Source organism: Trachypithecus francoisi, unplaced genomic scaffold (genome assembly GCF_009764315.1).
Source record: "Trachypithecus francoisi isolate TF-2019V2 unplaced genomic scaffold, Tfra_2.0 Lachesis_group11, whole genome shotgun sequence".
NCBI classification, from domain to species: domain Eukaryota; kingdom Metazoa; phylum Chordata; class Mammalia; order Primates; family Cercopithecidae; genus Trachypithecus; species Trachypithecus francoisi.
This window is the reverse complement of record NW_022681456.1, coordinates 28,354,476-28,373,584: the sequence shown is the minus strand read 5'-3', so window position 1 is coordinate 28,373,584 and position 19,109 is coordinate 28,354,476. Positions and strand designations below refer to the sequence as shown.

Here is a 19,109-nt window from a genome sequence, read left to right as displayed (position 1 = left end):
ATTTGGTAACTACAAATCTGCTAGACATGGTGGGTCACACCTGTAATCCCAGCACTTTGGGAGGCAGAGGCAGGCGGATCACTTGAGGTCAGGAGTTTGAGACCAGCCTAACCAACATAGTGAAACCCCACCTCTACTAAAAATACAAAAATTAGCGAGCCATGGTGGTGTGAGCCTGTGGTCCCAGCTACTCAGGAGGCTGAGGCAGGAGAATCACTTGAACCTGGGAGGCAGAGGTTGCAGTGAGCCGAGATCATGCCACTGCACTCCAGCTTGGGCGACAAAGCTAGACTCCGCCTTAAAAACAACAACAACAACAACAAAAAAAAAAAAACAAGAATATCTACAAATCAATAAGTAGCACATAAATGTTAAAAATAAAAGATACAAAAACAATTCACAGAAAAAGAATGGCCGGCCAATAAACATATGACAATACGCTAAACATTAATAATAAAGAATGTTAATTAAAACATGATAACATGGCCGGGCGCGGTGGCTCAAGCCTGTAATCCCAGCACTTTGGGAGGCCGAGATGGGCGGATCACGAGGTCAGGAGATCGAGACCATCCTGGCTAACACGGTGAAACCCCATCTCTACTAAAAATACAAAAACAAGCCGGGCGAGGTGGCGGGCGCCTGTAGTCCCAGCTACTCAGGAGGCTGAGGCAGGAGAATGGCGTAAACCCGGGAGGCGGAGCTTGCAGTGAGCTGAGATCTGGCCACTGCACTCCAGTCCAGGCGACAGAGCGAGACTCCGCCTCAAAAAAAAAAAAAAAAAAAAAAAACATGATAACATTTTCCTGCCATTTGGCAAATACGAAAAAGATCAAGAAGACTCAATGTTGGCTGGGCACAGTGGTGCACACCTGTAATCCCTAGCACTTTGGAAGGCCAAGGTGGGAGGATTGCTTGAGTCCAGGAGTTTGAGAACTGCCTGGGCAACACAGCAAGACCTTGTCCCTAAAAAAATTATTTTAAATTAGTGAGGTGTAGTGTGCCTGTAGTCCCAGCTACTCAAGAGGCTGAGGTGGGAGGGTCACTTGAGCCCAGGAGATTGAGGGTGTAGTGAGCTAGGCCACACAGTAAGACCCTGTCTCAAAAAAAAAAAGAAATAAAATAAATACCCAATGTTGATATGGACATGAAAAAATAAAAGTACTCATATTTTGAGAGTAGGAGTATAAATTGGTGCAAATTTTTTAGAATGCAACTTGACAGTATCTACAAAATTTTAAACATAGATATTAATACATACCCTAATACCCAATAATACTGTTTTTAAATCTATCCTATGAAAATGTTAGTATATGAATATATATCCTTATATTTATAAGGATAGTTATTACAGCACCAACAAGGAAGAAGGAGTAAGTAAATTTTGGTATATACATTGAATGGAATATCATGCACTCAGTTTAAAATGCAGAAAATGTTTGTGTACCAATTTGGAGAGATGTATTACTAAGCAATGAAAATAAGTTGCAGAAAAATATATATAACATTTTATTTTTATTTTTGAAAAAACTCTCTTATGCATATATGTAAGCACAGAAAAAAGCCTGCAAGTGTATACAACAAACACTTCACAATGGTAATCTCTGGAGAGGAGAAGAGTTTTGATTTGGAGATAAGGAACAGGAGAAACTTCATGTTTTATTTAATACCTTCTGATGTTTGAATTCAATTTAATGAGTATATATTAACTTTTATTTTAAAAGTAAGAAAGTATTTAAATATAACATTTTGGGAAGTTTTTCTTTTAACCAAGCTATTTTGGGGTCTGTAGAGAAGACTTACTTTATAGTCAGAATAACTATTCTTTCAGAATTTCTAAAGAGGAAAAAGAAAAACTCCCACATAGAAATAGATTCTCTCCCAGAGTCAGCATCTGTTCATTTTACCAGGGATAAATTAAATCTAAAGTAAATGTTTGAGACTAGTAACCTACAAAAAGCATTTTAAACAGAAATGGAATAACAAAAAAAGACAGTAAAGTTAAAGGAAGATGAAAACCCACCTGTACTATATCCAGTACCATGCCAGCCGAAACTGTTCCAAAACCAGCTAACAAAAAGGGCACAAGTATTTGCAATGCCATGATGCCACTGGATTCCTTTGGTAATTTTGGGGTCACTTCTACAATAGCATCTTCATCACCATCACTAGATATATCTTCATCTTGTAACATGGCAGTGGTTTCTGAAGTCCCCCTTTCATCACAGTAATTATAATTGGCATAGTCATCATACTTTTGGCTGCAGCTTGATGCTGCGTGCCCATTATTGGCATGAAAAGACTGCTCTGAGAAACTGTGATACTCCATGTGTTGCTCAGATCTATTACTAAAAGTCTGTACTGCAGTTGATAATCCATCTTGCCAAATGCCGTTTGCTTTTTTGTGCCTGTCTTCTTGGTTTTTCTGGTAAATTACTGGAACCATACTCAAGAGTAAATTTAAAAATTTGTCAGACTGAATTGTGTTTAAACGTAAAGTCCAATCTACAAAACCTCCTCCATTACTTGGACCACCACTTGTTTTATCGGAAATAGATCTTCCTTTACTATTAGTCATATTGTCATCACAAAAGACCCTGTACTCCTCAGATCTCAAGCTTCGTGAACCAGAGCAGATGAATCAGAACCACACGAACACTGGTTTAAATTAAGTTGTTGACTTCATTGTGTAGAAAATATTTCCACTAATAAAAGATGTTCAGAAGTTCCACAGAAGAACTGGATCTGGAAAAACAAATAATTTTTAAAAATCAGATAAACAAGATAGTTTCAGCATCAAGATAGATACTTAAATTCTTACAAAGGTATTAAACACACATATTCTTAAACCAACCCTAAGGTACTGATACTATACTTTGTGGGCTTAAAACATAACTGCTTTGTGCCATACAACTTCTTTGTGTACAGAAATATAATACAGAGCTATTTTTGTGCTCAGTCTTGGTTAAAAGCATTTCTTATCTTTGCATACTTTCTGTGATCAATATCCACGTAAGGTCTTCAACTGCCTCTGAAATCCCACAGTGGACAAATGTTTTAAATAAAGTAATGGCTTTTTAGCCGGGCGTGGTGGCGGGCGCCTGTAGTCCCAGCTACTCGGGAGGCTGAGGCAGGAGAATGGCATAAAACCCGGGAGGCGGAGCTTGCAGTGAGCTGAGATCCGGCCACTGCACTCCAGCCTGGGCGACAGAGCGAGACTCCGTCTCAAAAAAAATAAATAAATAAATAAAAATAAAGTAATGGCTTTTATTACTATTGCAAGGACTCAGAATCAAATTGCTACCCTTTGCATATGTCAGTACACAACAAAAGTAAGATATATGGCATTATACTTTAAACATTAAATAATAAACCATATTACTTTATTTACAATATAATATACATTTTATTATTAAGACATGAAGAGACAAGGATGATGTTTACTATAAAAACACTTGGTAGGTATCCTGAATACTATATAGGGCATTTATTTCACATATAAAATGAGGCTGGAGTCATATTTGTACTTCTGAGATAAAAAAACTCATTATAATTTATTTAGGAATATAATCCTTCTTTCATTTAGGAATAACAAAACTAAAAAGAAATTACAAATATTCGTTTAAACCTCCATTTACAACCCAGCCAGAAGAAAGCTTATGATGTACTTATTTATGCCCTGCTCTGTCCATTAATGGTTCTCAGTCTGCTCTGGCCCATAATCCCAGGGTAGGCCCCTGACTGGCTGGCCATTCAGTGACTAGAGTCTTTTTGAAGACTTTGAACTAAGAGACACAAACACATAACTGTGGCACATCAAAGAGTGATGGGCACTGAAGCTGCAAGGTCACCCACTACCTGACCAGGGAGACAGCCTGACAATTGCTGCCATAGCTGGCAAGGCTTTCCAAGCTATCAGGTGTTTCTCAGAAACACCTAGACCTGTCTTATACTTCCAAGAGCATCCAAGACCAAAAAAATGGCACTGATTTGATAAGGGGTGGGTGGCCCCAACACCTAACTGGACTGCGTTCCTGCCAAGCTAGACTGAGAATTGTTGCTGCTACTATTGCTTTTAATGAAAACTACTATATTCCTTAGTATTTGTTTCCAATGTCTTAGAATATCCAGCTCCTCTCTGGATAGGAAGATCAACAGCAAGGTGTGGTAAAGGGAGAAAGAGAAGGGGCTATGTAGGACATAAGTGGGTGCCAGGGCCTAGCTCATCAATTCTATCACTCACTCACTTTCCTTTCCTCTCTCTTGTGATTATGGAGAGGTCTGGGATCTGGGAATTACTTCTGGGGAACATTCTTAAAATATAGATTCCAGGACACCAGACCTACTGACTCAGAATGTCTGTGTTTGAGGCCCATAAATCTTTTTTATTTTTAACTTCTCCATGTGATGATTATGGTGCAGACTTCCTGTGGACTTGAACTGAGACTCTGATAAGTAGATTAAGCACTAGTTCCCATTTTTGCCACTTATAGGCTGCCCAGTATACAGAGAAAGTTGGTGTTTAAAGAAAATCAGATTTGGCCGGGCACAGTGGCTCATGCCTGTAATCTCAGCACTTTGGGAGGCCGAGGCGGGCGGATCACGAGGTCAGGAGATCGAGACTATCCTGGTTAACATGGTGAAATCCTGTCTCTACTAAAAATACAAAAAAATTAGCCGGGCGTGGTGGCGGGCACCTGTAGTCCCAGCTACTAGGGAGGCTGAGGCAGGAGAATGGCGTGAACGGGGGAAGCAGAGTTTGCAGTGAGCCAAGATGGTGCCACTACACTCCAGCCTGGGAGACAGAGCAAGACTCCATCTCAAAAAAAAGAAAAAAGAAAATCAGATTAATCAAACCAATGGCCAGAGTGAAGCAGAGATGAAACCCTGGAGTCCCAGAAAGAGAGAAAAGGGGAGAGAGCCTTCCAGGTAATGAAAGGCTGAGCTATACATCTGGAACTTAGGAGATCCCCTGAAGCCTTACATGAGTTAGATTGAGTGGGTATCTGTTCCTTCAACTCCTTCAACTCTGTTCCTTCTACCTTTTTAAAAAGTAGTGAGTATTTCACTGCCCCAGTAGATCTTTAATCAAATAAAATGCAAAACAAACCCCAAAGGGATTGAGCTATAAGACAGTTCTATTCCACAGGAGGACCAGTGATAGGAAACTTCTTCCTCCTGATGCAGAATTTTCAGGATGATCAAAATGGAAATGCAGAGAAATGTAAGTAAACAAGAAAAAGAGATGACAGTGTCACCACTCAGCCATTCTAAAGTTCAGAAAGCTCAAAATCTGTGCTTTGAAAACCTGACCGACTATCAAAACTAGGTAGAAAAATGGAGAGGAGAGAAAGAAAACAAGGGGGAATTTCCCAAGACCAGTCATCTCAGAATTTCCCAAGATCAGTCATCTCTCAGAATATGCGCAAACATGGCTAAGCACGTAGTCAACACTGAGCTGGCCCGTGGGATCCAGATGCACAGACACATCCAGGTCATACTTTTGCTCCTAGTAGTCTTACTTTAGTATAAGCTATTCAGAAGTTTAGATGGAGAGATGGATACTCAACCAAGGATACCATAGACAGAGACCATCCAAATGTGTACAAAATTAAAAACAGAGTGCCTCCTGGAAAAAGAAAGCCCTGTAAGTGGAGCTCTGGGCTGGATTTTAGCCCACGCTCTGTCCCCTCAGCAAGCTCCTTCATGCAGTGCAGAATCTGCACAACCTTACACATCAGACTAGGTAGTTGGGTAAAATATGAAACTGTGCTTAAAGGACATAAAACCCATATGGTGGGCAGATATTTTTTGTTGTTTGCTCAGCATTTTTCCCAATTCCTTTAGCTAATGTTATCTCTATTACCTACGGCAAATCCATTTCCCTATTCCATGAGATTCTAGTAGGTATATCAATCACAGTACCCTACCCTGCAGACCACAATAATGTCAAGTGGTTCAAGGAGGATCTGAGTCCCTTCCTGGAATTGTATTTATATTTGCTGCTTACTATTTCCTGAGTGCCTACTAGATGCTGGGGCTACAGTAATGACACAAATAGGCACAGTTACTGTTCTGATGGATTTTACCTTGCAGTTGGAAGGAAAAACAATAATCACGTAAGCAATTAAATAAAGGAGATAATTTGTGATAAAGGCTATGGAGGAAACAGTTGATTAAACAAACAATAAATGACTTACAGGGCTATTTCAGAGGGGAAGGCCTTTGCGGGAAGAAAGTTCTCATTTTCCTTTAGTATGACTTAATTCTGAAACTTTCTGTCACTATGTCTTCCTCCTCACAAAGCTCCCTCTACCACCACCACCATCACCACCACTTGGAAGAAAGCCATCTACATGAGAAGAGGATCTACAGAAAAAGGGAATCAGAGCTGAGGTAATGAGAGAGTCCTGACAACATAATTAGAATCTCTATACCATTTAGTTAAAACCCACTCCACTCCTGTTCTTCCCAACTATAGGCCAATAAATCTCCTTCATTGCTTAAGCTACTCTGAGTCATGTTTCTGTCCTAACAGCTGGGTTTTTTTTGTTTTTATATAACGCAGTTTGAAAGTGCCAGGAATGACTTTGATACAAGTATATGCCACAGACCACATATCACCATCGTGCATTGAGGAAAATGTGGGCTTTTTAAAATTTTATCCTTCTTTTTATCTGGTTAATGAATAATTATCAGTTATTTCAATGCTTGCTTATTGACAAGGTCTATTATCTCCTTAAGGATCCTTAAACTTTCTTCTTTTAACTAAATAAATCACCTGTTATAAACTTTTCTTGCTGAATAACGAATTACAATCAAAATAGCTTTGTGAGTAATCCTAAGCAAAAAGAACAAATCTGGAGGCACCACATTACCTGTCTTCAAACTACACTATAAGGATATAGTAGGCAGGGTGCAGTGGCTCATGCCTGCAATCCCAGCATTTTGGGAGGCCGAGTCAGGAGAACTACTTGAGCCCAGAAGTTGGAGACCAGCTTGAGCAACAAGGCAAAACCTTGTCTCTACAAAAAATATAAAAATTAGCTAGGCATGATGGTGTGCACCTGTAGTTCCAGCTACATGGGAGGCTGAGGTGGGAGAAGCACTGGAACCCTGGAGGTCAAGGCTGTAGTGAGCTGTAATTGCCTCATTGCTCTCCAGCCTGGGTGACACAGTGAGACTTTGTCTCAAAAAGAAGAAAAAAAAAAAAAAGATACAGTAACCAAAACAGCATGATACTGGTATAAAAGTAGATATATAGACCAAAGGAAGAGAATAAAGAACCCAAAAATAAAGCCAAATACAACCAACTGATATTCAAGAAGCACATAAAAACATAAATTGGGAAAAGGACATTCTGTTCAACAAACAGTGCTGAGAAAATTAGACAGCCACATGTAGAAGAATGAAACTGGATCCCTCTCTCTCACCATACACAAAAATTAACTCCAAATGGATTAAAGACTTAAATCTAATACCTAAAGCCATAAAAATTCTAGAAGAAAACCTAGGAAAAAACTCTTCTGGACATTCGTGTAGGCAAAGAACTTATGGCCAAGACTCCTAAAAGCAAATGCAATAAAAATAAATAAATAAATGAGACATAATTGAATGAAAAAGCTTTTGCAGAGCCAAAGAAACAATCACCAGAGTAAACACAACCTACAGAATGGGAGAAAACATTTGCAAATTATGCAGCCCACAAAGGACTAATATCTAGGATCTACAAGGAAGTCAAATCAGCAAGAAAAAAACAAATGATCCCATCACAAAGTAAGTAAATGACATGAACAGACACTTCTCAAAAGAAGACATACAAATGGCCAACAAACATATTTTAAAAAGTGCTCAAAATCACTAATCATCAGGGAAATGCAAATTAAAACCACAATGAAATGCCACCTAACCCCAGCCAAAACTGCCATTATTAAAGTGTCAATAAACAATAGATGTCATCATGGATGTGGTGAAAAGAGAATGTTTACATACTGCTGGTGGGAATGTAAATTTGTACAGCCTCTATGGAAAATGGCATGGAGAGTTCTTAAAGAACTAAAAGTGGATCTACCACCATTCGATTCAGCAATCCCACTACTGGGTATCTACCCAAAGGAAAAGAAGTCATCACATCAAAAAGACACCTGCACACATATGTTTATCTGTTTATTACAGCACAACTCACAACTGCAAAGATACGGAACCAACCTAAGTGCCCATCAATGAATTAGTGGATAAATAAAATAAATATAAATATAAATACACACACACACACATATACCATGAAATACGGCTCAGCCATAAAAAAAGAACAAAATAATGTCTTTTGCAGCAACTTGGATGGAGCTAGAGGCCATTATTAACTCAGGAATGGAAAACCAACTACTGCATGTTCTTAATTTTAAGTAGGAGCTGAGCTATGGATATGCAAAGGCATACAGAGTGGTATAACGGACACTGGAGACTCAAAAAGGTGGAGGGTGGGAGGAGGGTAAAGGACAAAAACTACCTGTTGGGTACAAAGCACACTACTTGGGTGATGGGTGCGCTAAAATCCCAGACTTCACCACTATACAATTCATCCATGTAGCCCAAAACTACTTGTACTTGTAAAGCTACTAAAAAAAAAAGAAGTGTTTAAGTTTTATGGTCGATTTAAAATGGGCATTGTGCATATATACCACAAAATTAAAATCATTTGTTCTGTATTTGTTATCCATCAATCCATCAATGAATGGAAAAAAAACAGTAAATTAAAAAAATAATAATAATAAAATTGGGCAGTTTCCACTGGCTTTAATGTGCTTAAAGAGTGCCATTGAGATATTTATCTCTAGCTACTTTAATAAGTTATACTAATCTAATAGTAGCATAGTTGGGAAGAACCAGTGTCTTTAGAACTCCTAGTATTCTTACTTCAGTAAAGCTATTCAGAAACTTACATGGCTTAGGTTTAAATTCTGGACTCTCTTTGTAAACTATAAAGCAACAAATGCTTAGAAGAAAAGATCCACTACTTTATTCCTTAACAGCCAATATTTGTACAAGAGAGATGTTTAGAGAAAAAAAAAGGGGCATCTACAATAGGTACAGAAAGTAAAGTGCTTAAAATCGTGGCTTGGGATTCTATCTGCACTCCCATGTTCATTTCGGTATTGTTCACAATATCCAAGATATGGAAGCAATCTAGGTGTTCATCAACAGATGAATTGATAAATACAATGTGGTTTATAAACTACAATGAAATACTATTCAGCTTTAAAAAGTAAGAAAATTCTGTAATTCTTGACAACATGGGTGGAACCAGAGGACATTATGCTAATTGAAACAAGCTAGGCACAGAAAGAAGAATATTGTACCTATGTGGAATCTGAAAAATTTGATATCTTAAAAACAGAGAGTAGACAGGTGGTTACAATGGGTGGTGGGGAGGAGGAGGAATGGGGAAAGGAAAGTTGTTGATCAAAGGGTATAAAGTTTTAGTTACTGGGAGAGACAGTTTTTTTGTTTGTTTTGAGACGGAGTTTCGTTCTTGTTGCCCAAGCTGGAGTGCAATGGTGCAATCTTGGCCCACTGCAACCTCCACCTCCCAGGTTCAAGCAATTCTCCTGCCTCAGCTTCCTGAGTAGCTGGGATTACATGGGCACGCCACCATGCCCGGCTAATGTTTTGTAATTTTAGTAGAAATGGGGTTTCACCATGTTAGCCGGGATGGTCTCAAACTCCTGACATCAGGTGATCCGCCCTCCTCAGCCTCCCAAAGAGCTGGGATTACAGGCATGAGTCGCAGCGCCTGGCCTGGAAGAGTAAGTTTTGGTGATCTATTGCACTGTATGTTGACCACAGTTAATAATGTATTCTATGTTTCAAAATGCCAAAAAAAAAAAAACAGATTTTCAATATTCTCACCACACACACAAAAAAATGATGTCAGTGAGGTGATGTATATGTTAGTTATCTTGATTGAATATTTTCTATAATGTATACATAGATCAAAATATCACATTACATATCATAGTTATTACTTATTAAAAATAAATAAAATTTAAGACTTATCTAAATTGCTCATGTACTGTCAATAAAAACATCAAGCATGATTCAAATATCTTAGATTCAATTGGATGTAATAAATGTTATTTACTGGTTTTGTTCCAAAGACTCTTTAGGTGCTACGGGCAGACAACACAAAGGCCACTCTGACCACAGTCATGTACTGCATAACAACATTTTGGTCAAGGATGGACCACATATATGATGGTGGTCCCATAAAATTATAATGGAACTCAAAAATTCCTATTGCCAGCCTGGGCACAGTAGCTCATGCCTGTAATTCTAGCACTTTAGGAGGCCGTGCTAGGCGGATCACTTTTTTGCCAGGAATTTGAGACCAGCCTGGCCAACATGGCGAAACCCTGTCTCTAGTAAAAATACAAAAATTAGCTGGGCATGAAGGCACATGCCTGTAATCCCAGCTACTTGGGAGGCTGAACCATGAGAATTGGTTGAACCTAGGAGGCAGAGGTTGCAGTGAGCCAAGATCGTACCACTGCACTCCAGCATAGGCAACAGAGCGAGATTCTGTCTCAAAAAAAAAAAAAAAATTCCTGTTGCCTAGTGACATTGCAGTTGTCAAAATGTCATAGCATGAGGCATTAGCCACATGTTTGTGGTGATGCTGGTATAAACAAACCTACTGTGCTGCCAGTCATATAAAAGTATAATGCAGACAGTTATGTATATATAGTACATAATATTTGCCAATGATAATAAATAATGATTCCGCTACTGGTTTATGTATTTACTATACTATACCTTTTATACTATTTTAGCATGTATACCTGCTCCTTTGTGTGCTACTGGCCCAGAAAACCTTGCAGTGGGGCAAGATGTGAAGGTGGAAGACAGTGATAGCGATGATCTTGACACTATGGAGGCCTATGCTAAGGTGTGTGTGTATTAGTCCATTTTCGTGCTACTGATAAAGACATACCCAAGACTGGGCAATCTATAAAAGAGAGAGGTTTAGTTGGACTCACGTGGCTAGGAGGCCTTACAATCATGGCAGAAGGCAAGGAGGAGGAAGTCACATTTTACATGGATGGTGGCAGGCAAAGAGAGAGCTTGTACAGGGCAATTCCTTTTTTTTTTTTTTTTTTTTTTTGAGACGGAGTCTCGTTCTGTCGCCCGGGCTGGAGTGCAGTGGCTGGATCTCAGCTCACTGCAAGCTCCGCCTCCCGGGTTCCCGCCATTCTCCTGCCTCAGCCTCCCGAGTAGCTGGGACTACAGGCGCCCGCCACCTCGCCCGGCTAGTTTTTTTTGTATTTTTAGTAGAGACGGGGTTTCACCGTGTTAGCCAGGATGGTCTCGATCTCCTGACCTCATGATCCGCCCGTCTCGGCCTCCCAAAGTGCTGGGATTGCAGGCTTGAGCCACCGCGCCCGGCCGCAATTCCCATTTTTTAAAACCATCAGATCTCGTGAGACTTATTCACTCTCAAGAGAACGGCGCAGGAAAGACCTGCCCCCATAATTCAGTCGCCTTCCACTGGGTCCCTCCCACAACACATATGAATTATGGGAGCCACAAGATGAGATTTGGCTGGGGACACAGAGCCAAACTATATCAGTGTGTGTCTTAGATTTTAATTTAAAAGTTTTAAAAAGTAAAAGAAAAAAACAAAAATTGAAAAAAGTATATAGAATAAGGAAACAAAGAAGGAAAATATTTTGTGCAGCTGTACAATGTGTGTTTTAAGCTAAGTATTATTACAAAAGAGTCAATATTTTTAATATTTAAGGTTTATAAAGTAGAAATGTTACAGGCTGGGTGCAGCGGCTCATGCTTGTAATCCCAACTCTTTGGGAGGCCAGGGCGGGAGTTTTCCTTGAGCCCAGGAGTTCAAGATTACAGTGAGCTACGATTGTGCACTGCAGCCCAGTGGATGACAGAGCAAGACCCTGCCTCTAAACAATTATTTAAATTAAAATTGAAACAATGAAAAATTAAAAGTTACAGTAAGCTAGTTTAATATTAACAAAGAAAAATATTTTTGTATATTTTATGTAGCCTAAGTGTGTTTATAAAGTCTACAGTAGTGCACAGTAATGTCCTGGCCCTTCACATTCACTCACCCCTCACTTACTGACTCACCCAGAGCAAATTCTAGTACTGAAAACTCCATTCATGGTAAGTGCCCTATACAGGTGTATCATTTTTTATTTTTTTATATTGTGTTTTTACTATATATTTTCTATTTTTAGATACACAAATACCATTGTGTAACAACAGGTTTGTACAGCACGTTACTGTACAGTAGCCTAGGAGCAATAGGCCATACTATATAGCCTTGGTGTGCGGTAGGCTCTACCATCTAGGTTTGTGTTAGCATACTCTATGATCACGCAGCGATGAAACGCATCTAACAACAAACACACTTCTCAGAATTTATTCCCATCGTTAAGCCCTTCATGAAGTGATGCTTGACTGTATTTAGTGCCTTAGATTCTTGGTATCAAAGTGTGGTCTCGCGTCCAATGGCATGGCATCAACTGGGAGACTAAGAAATGCAGGACCTCAGTCAGCTCTCATCCCAACTCAACCTCCTGAATAGAAATCTGCACTTTAAATGGTATCCCAAAGGATTTGTGTTACTTTGAGAAGCACCTCCTGATACATTCAAAAAGGAATCTCATTTATACCTAACATACCAGACATTTGATATTATCAGGCTTTCAAGCGTGAACAAGGATGTAAGCAGTGGTAATGCATACAGCCCTACTTGTGCAAGTATAAACTGCCAAAACCACTTTGGAAAACAATTTGGCATTATCTACCGAAACTGAGAGGCATGTACCCCACAATCCAGCATTTCCATCCTTAAATCCCTGCCCTGAGGAAATTCACACTGTACACCGGAAGACACATGAAAGAATGTTCTTGGTAGCATTATTCATACTAGAAAAAAAAAGGAATTAATCTATGAGAAAGGATAAATTGTGGCATATAAATACAACGGAATATAAAAATAAGGTTATGATAAACACACATTTGAAGAGAGTGCTTACATTTGGTAAAGTGATACAAAAGCACCCAGGAGGTTCCAAAGGTATTGGTTATATTTTTTAAGTTTGGTGGTGGGTATCTAGTGCTTGTTATTTTTCAAATTGTGCATATACAAGACTGCTTTAATGTGCTTGATACTGTGATGGATGTTATTATTGCTCCCCATTACTGCTCCCCTCCTACAGGAGGATTCTTGTCCCTACCTGTTGCCATGTTATTTGCAGGGACTATAGGAAAATTATACTTCCTCATCTGCAATAGCATCAGGTTTGGCCATGGGACTCCCTTTAGCCAATAGAATAAGAGCAGCAGCAACACCTACAAACAGAAACAATTCAGCTATGTCTCTTTGCTCCCTGTGTCATGAGAATGGTATGTCCTAGGCAGTTGCTGCTTCTTCAGACTGGGTCCCAAGACAAAGACACATGGAGAGATACAGCGACCACAGCCACCCCACATCAATCCACAGGCTACACATAACAGGAGAAAGAAATAAAGCTTTGTCCCGGAAAGCCACTGAGAGTTTGGATTTTTTTTTTTTTTTTTTTTTTTTTTGAGACGGAGTCTCGCTCTGTCGCCCGGACTGGAGTGCAGTGGCCGGATCTCAGCTCACTGCAAGCTCCGCCTCCGGGTTTACGCCATTCTCCTGCCTCAGCCTCCCGAGTAGCTGGGACTACAGGGGCCAGCCACCTCGCCTGGCTAGTTTTTTGTATTTTTTAGTAGAGACGGGGTTTCACAGTGTTAGCCAGGATGGTCTCGATCTCCTGACCTCGTGATCCGCCCGTCTCGGCCTCCCAAAGTGCTGGGATTACAGGCTTGAGCCACCGCGCCCGGCCGGAATTGTTTATTACCACAGCATAATCTAACAAAAGCTAACTTAAAAAGTGTATGTATTAAAAAGTAATCTGACCCATAGATTCCTATCCATTTTAGTTTAGAAGAGTCTCTCTGACATACTGAGCACTTAAAGGCTCCGGTCTATGGTCAAGGAGTTTTAAAACACTGGCTTCCAAACATTTGAATCTCAAAAACGTAAATTTCCTCCGAAATTTTACAAAGTCAAAAAACAATCTTTTCCTAAAAAATAAGTATACATTTTAACACCAAAATATAGAAAGGACAAAATCTCAGACTAAAGGGCAGTCCTTTTCACCAAACACATTTAGATTTATGGAAAAGTTCATTTCATGTTTCCTGCGAGAGCTTTGTCATAGTTTACCACTGGTTTATAGAGTCATGTCAGGGAATCATTGACTTAAAAGAAAATAAGATCAGACGCTCCTTATGAATTCAACTTTACTTATAAAAATAAAAAAGGTTGGCCGGGCGCAGTGGCTCAAGCCTGTAATCCCAGCCCTTTGGGAGGCCGAGACGGGCGGATCACGAGGTCAGGAGATCAAGACCATCCTGGCTAGCACGGTGAAACCCCGTCTCTACTAAAAAATACAAAAAAACAAAACTAGCCGGGCGAGGTGGCGGGCGCCTGTAGTCCCAGCTACTCGGGAGGCTGAGGCAGGAGAATGGCGTGAACCCGGGAGGCGGAGCTTGCAGTGAGCAGAGATCCGGCCACTGCACTCCAGCCTGGGCGGCAGAGCAAGACTCCGTCTCTAAAAAAAAAAAAAAAAAAACTAGCCGGGCATGGTGGCGGCTGCCTGTAGTCCCAGCTACTCGGAGGCTGAGGCAGGAGAATGGCGTAAACGCGGAAGGCGGAGCTTGCAGTGAGCTGAGATCTGGCCACTGCACTCCAGCCTGGGCGATAAAGCAAGACTCTGTCTCAAAAAAAAAATAAATAAAATAAAAAATAAAAAAGGTTCTTGCTCTGTCACTCAGGCTGGAGTGCAGTGGTACAACCATAGCTCACTGAAGCCTCAAACTCTGGGCTCAAGTGATCCTTGCACCTCGGCCTCCCAAGTAGCTAGAACTACAGGTGCAGGACACCACACCCAGCTAATTTTTAAATATCTTGTAGAGACAGGGTCTTGCTATGTTGCCCAGGCTGGTCTCAAACTCCTGGCCTCAAGTGATCACTTCCTCCTTCCTATGCCTCCCAAAGTACTGATATTACAGGCATGAGCCACCATGACCAGCCATAAAATTGCTTTTTTTAAAAAGTAAAGACAATGAAGTATATTGTATGTGTGTGGATTTACCAAACCAGAATCTTGGAGAAACTCTGCCTACTGCACTGAAAGAGGCATTCTATTCCATTGCAAAAGTTAAATAACAATGCTTAGGAAATCCAGCAGAGCTGAAAGTCAGGAGACACAGGTCATTCCTAATCACTAAGGAAGGTATTAAATTGGAGTTTAACATTTTGTTTTCCTCCCACAACAATAAAAGAAAAAGTTTTAATGCAATCTATTATCAGTAATTATTTCATTTAGTTGAAAATCTCAACTTGTTAAGCAGGTATGTATATTTATATAAACATCCATGGTACTATCACACACACACACACACTCACACACACATACAGACACACCCAGAAATTGACTCTTTATGGTTATTATATATTCTTACTTTTGCCACTCTGCAAGTGTTCTTTTCATTTTTTCTTTATACCTCCTCTCTATGCTTCTGTTTGCTATTTTTTTTAAAGGCTCACCTCTAAAATGGAATGGAAGTATCTGAAAGTATCTCCCTTTTTTTTTTTGTTTTTGCTAAAATACATGAAGTTAGCTCCTGGCCGGGCATGGTAGTTCGTTCATGCCTGTAATCTCAGCACTTTGGAGGGCCAAGGCAGGTGGATCACCTGAGGTCAGGAGTTCGAGACTAGCCTGGCCAATAGGGTGAAACCCCATCTCTACTAAAAATACAAAAAATTAGCTGGGCGTGGTGGCAGACATCTGTAGTCCCAGCTACTTGTGAGGCTGAGGCAGGTGAATTGCTTGAACCCGGGAAGCAGAGGTTGCAGTGAGCCAAGATCATGCCACTGCACTCCAGCCTGGACAACAGAGCAAGACTCCATCTAAAAAAAAGTAAAAATTAAAACTATTTAAAAATAAGAAAAGTTAGCTCCTAAGAAAAATCTTGACTTTTTTGCTTGACTTAGAAACTTTCCACTGAAACTGAATTCAAGAACTCATATAGGTTTCATTTAGGAAACAGACAGTGATGTCAAACTTTCTTAAGTTAGGCAACATGGAAGAGAGGTGAAAGGACAATTAACTGTCATGTCAGTAACACTGAATTGCTGTAAAATGGATGGTCCTGAATTATCTGCACAAACACGAGAGCTTGAGACATCACAGACACAATTTAGCTACTGACCAAAGCTAGCTGATTCCATAAAACAATCGCTCATTTCTAGGGTTGCCCACTGATAGAAAAGAATAATGTCATAACATTTATCAATCCTAAAGTTTCTACATGCCTAAACATTTGTAAAGGATTTGTTTAAGCCTACAGAAGAAATAACAGATACACTGAATAAATTCTCTATATAATAAATCCTCAATACATCTAAAATAATTTTTGAAATAAAACCAGACCCAGAGCCACTGATTTTGTTCTCAGAATCACAACCCTCAACTCCAGCCTCCCAAAAAAAAATTAATACAAATTTTTAAAGGAATTTTTATTTGGAAGAAGGATACATCAGAAGCAAGCCAATGAATCAACTCAAACACAATCCAGTTAAACCAACTCTTAACTGAGAAAATATTGACAGAATAAATATGCTATGTGTCCAAAGACCTAAGTGCATTGCATAAACAGAGTACAGTTCATTCTATCAGTTAGATTATATCTAGCTCCTATCAAACCAGGTGACTGAAAAGTGAAAAATATCAAATAGTTAATACATGTGGGGCTTAAAACCCAGATGATGGGTTGATAGGTGCAGCAAATCACCATGGCACACGTAAACCTATGAAACAAAACTGCATGTTCTGCACATGTCTCCCAGAACTTAAAGTAAAATTAAATGTTAAAAAGTGAAAAATAATTCAATCATTTAACTTGGAATCCTGATTATACTGAGAGTGATGAATAAACAGTTTTTAAAATACAGTAACAAACAACAAAAGCATTAGCACTGCTGTCTGAGACAAGTCAACCAGTAGATGGATGGCAAACAAGGTGAATTAGAGAACTCTATTTTGAAGTTGAGAAAGTGCTTTTAAACAACAAAAAAAGAGAGGTATATTTATTTCCCCTACTCTATCTTAAACACTTCTTACATGTATCTTATTTTTTAAAAACTACCAAACACTTAACGACTCTCTCTTACAATTGACATGTGGCCTGTAATCCTAGAACTTTGGGAGGCCGAGGCAGGTGGATCGCTTGAGCCAGGGAGTTTGAGACCAGCCTGAGCAACATGGCAGAAACCTAACTCTAAAAAAATACAAAAATTAGCCAGGCATGGTGGCGCATGCCTGTATTCTCAGCTACTCCGGAGACTTGAGGTGGGAGGATCACCTGAGCCTGAGAAGTCAAAGTTGTAGTAAGCCATGATCGTTTCACTGCACTCCAGCCTGGGCTACAGAGTGAGACCTTGTATCCAAAAAAAAAAGGGCTACAGAGTGAGATCTTGTCTCAAAAAAAAAAAAAAAAAAAGGACACAATTCATAAATTTCCTGCAAATGATTTCAGAGGACTTTACCTCCTCATCACTCAGCACCTCCTCCCCTATATAGTCACAGGAACGTTTATTTAGAAATTGCAGCTATAGGCCGGGCGCGGTGGCTCAAGCCTGTAATCCCAGCACTTTGGGAGGCTGAGACGGGCAGATCACGAGGTCAGGAGATCGAGACCATCCTGGCTAACACTGTGAAACCCCGTCTCTACTAAAAAATACAAAAAACTAGCCAGGCGAGGTGGCGGGCGCCTGTAGTCCCAGCTACTTGGGAGGCTGAGGCAGGAGAATGGCGTGAACCTGGAAGGCGGAGCTTGCAGTGAGCTGAGATCCGGCCACTGCACTCCAGCCCCGGCGACAGAGTGAGACTCCGTCTCAAAAATAAAAATAAAAATAAAAAAAAGAAATTACAGCTATAGAAGGCCTTGCTACTTAAAAATAGTATTTTTGCTTTTCTTCAATAAAAATTGAGCCAGTTTTTTTTACTTTAGCAGTGAGGAAACTTACAGCTACATCTGAAACTCAAATTTATAATTGATTTACTCATCTAATGTTATACTCCTAGTTTTATTTTCTCTGGTACTCTGTAAGTTGTATTATTTATGTTTTATTCTTACGTACTCTATCTTGTTACACAGAGTAAGCTTATAAAAAATACCTACAAGAAATAGTGAGTTCCCTGGCACTTATAAATCTGAAATAGCTAAATTTAGAAACTAAATAACTGCAGTTCATTAGCATTTCAAATGAGTAGAAATTGTTATTCAGGATTCATATAGAAGTATACTTCCATACTTTATCCTTAACACATTTTTATACTCTCACAGTTCAATTTTTAAAATGCAAAACCCACTCTGGGACCAAATTAAAATACACACTTGACTCTGTATAATTAAACTGAAAGTTAAAAGCTTCCAGAATTTTAAGGTGCAGAAAAGATGCCAATGGGCTAAAGTTTAAAAGGAAAAAAAAGCAAAAACCTTCTTTTTAAGAGGAGAGAAAGGAAGAAAGGGAGCCAACGTATCAATGTTTAGAAGAAAAACAAAGGTATCCTTTTAAGAAAAGTAAATTATGTTAATCAATCTGGAATTGTCACTGAGAAAGTCAAAGAAATTCAAAATTGAATACAACGTAGAGCAGAGGAGCTTCAAAACACTGGACCCTGGGGCCTCCTCAACCAATGGATGCCCTGGATTCTCCCCTTCTTAGGACCTCTAGCAGCTATAATATTGTTATTCCTCTTTGGACCCTGTATCTTTAACCTCCGTGTTAAGTTTGTCTCTTCCAGAATCTAAGCTGTAAAGCTACAAATTGTTCTTCAAATGGAGCCCGGATGCAGTCCATGACTAAGATCTACCCAGGACCCCTGGACCAGCCTGCTAGCCCATGCCCCAATGTTAATGACATTGAAGGCACCCTTCCCAAGGAAATCTCAACAGCACAACCCCTATTACACCCCAATTCAGCAGGA

The 19,109-nt window shown here is 39.7% G+C and overlaps 1 protein-coding gene across 4 annotated transcripts in view; it reads right to left on the bottom strand.

The window, feature by feature from the left end:
- SLC41A2 (solute carrier family 41 member 2) overlaps window positions 1-19,109 on the bottom strand; it is a 152,803-nt gene that overhangs the window by 109,708 nt on the left and 23,986 nt on the right. For all 4 annotated transcript variants that reach the window (XM_033220819.1, XM_033220816.1, XM_033220817.1 and 1 more), the window contains exon 2: window positions 2,021-2,742. In XM_033220819.1, coding sequence (XP_033076710.1) covers window positions 2,021-2,575 — 555 coding nt within the window. In that variant the 5' untranslated portion in view covers window positions 2,576-2,742. The remainder of the gene's footprint in view (window positions 1-2,020; window positions 2,743-19,109) is intronic.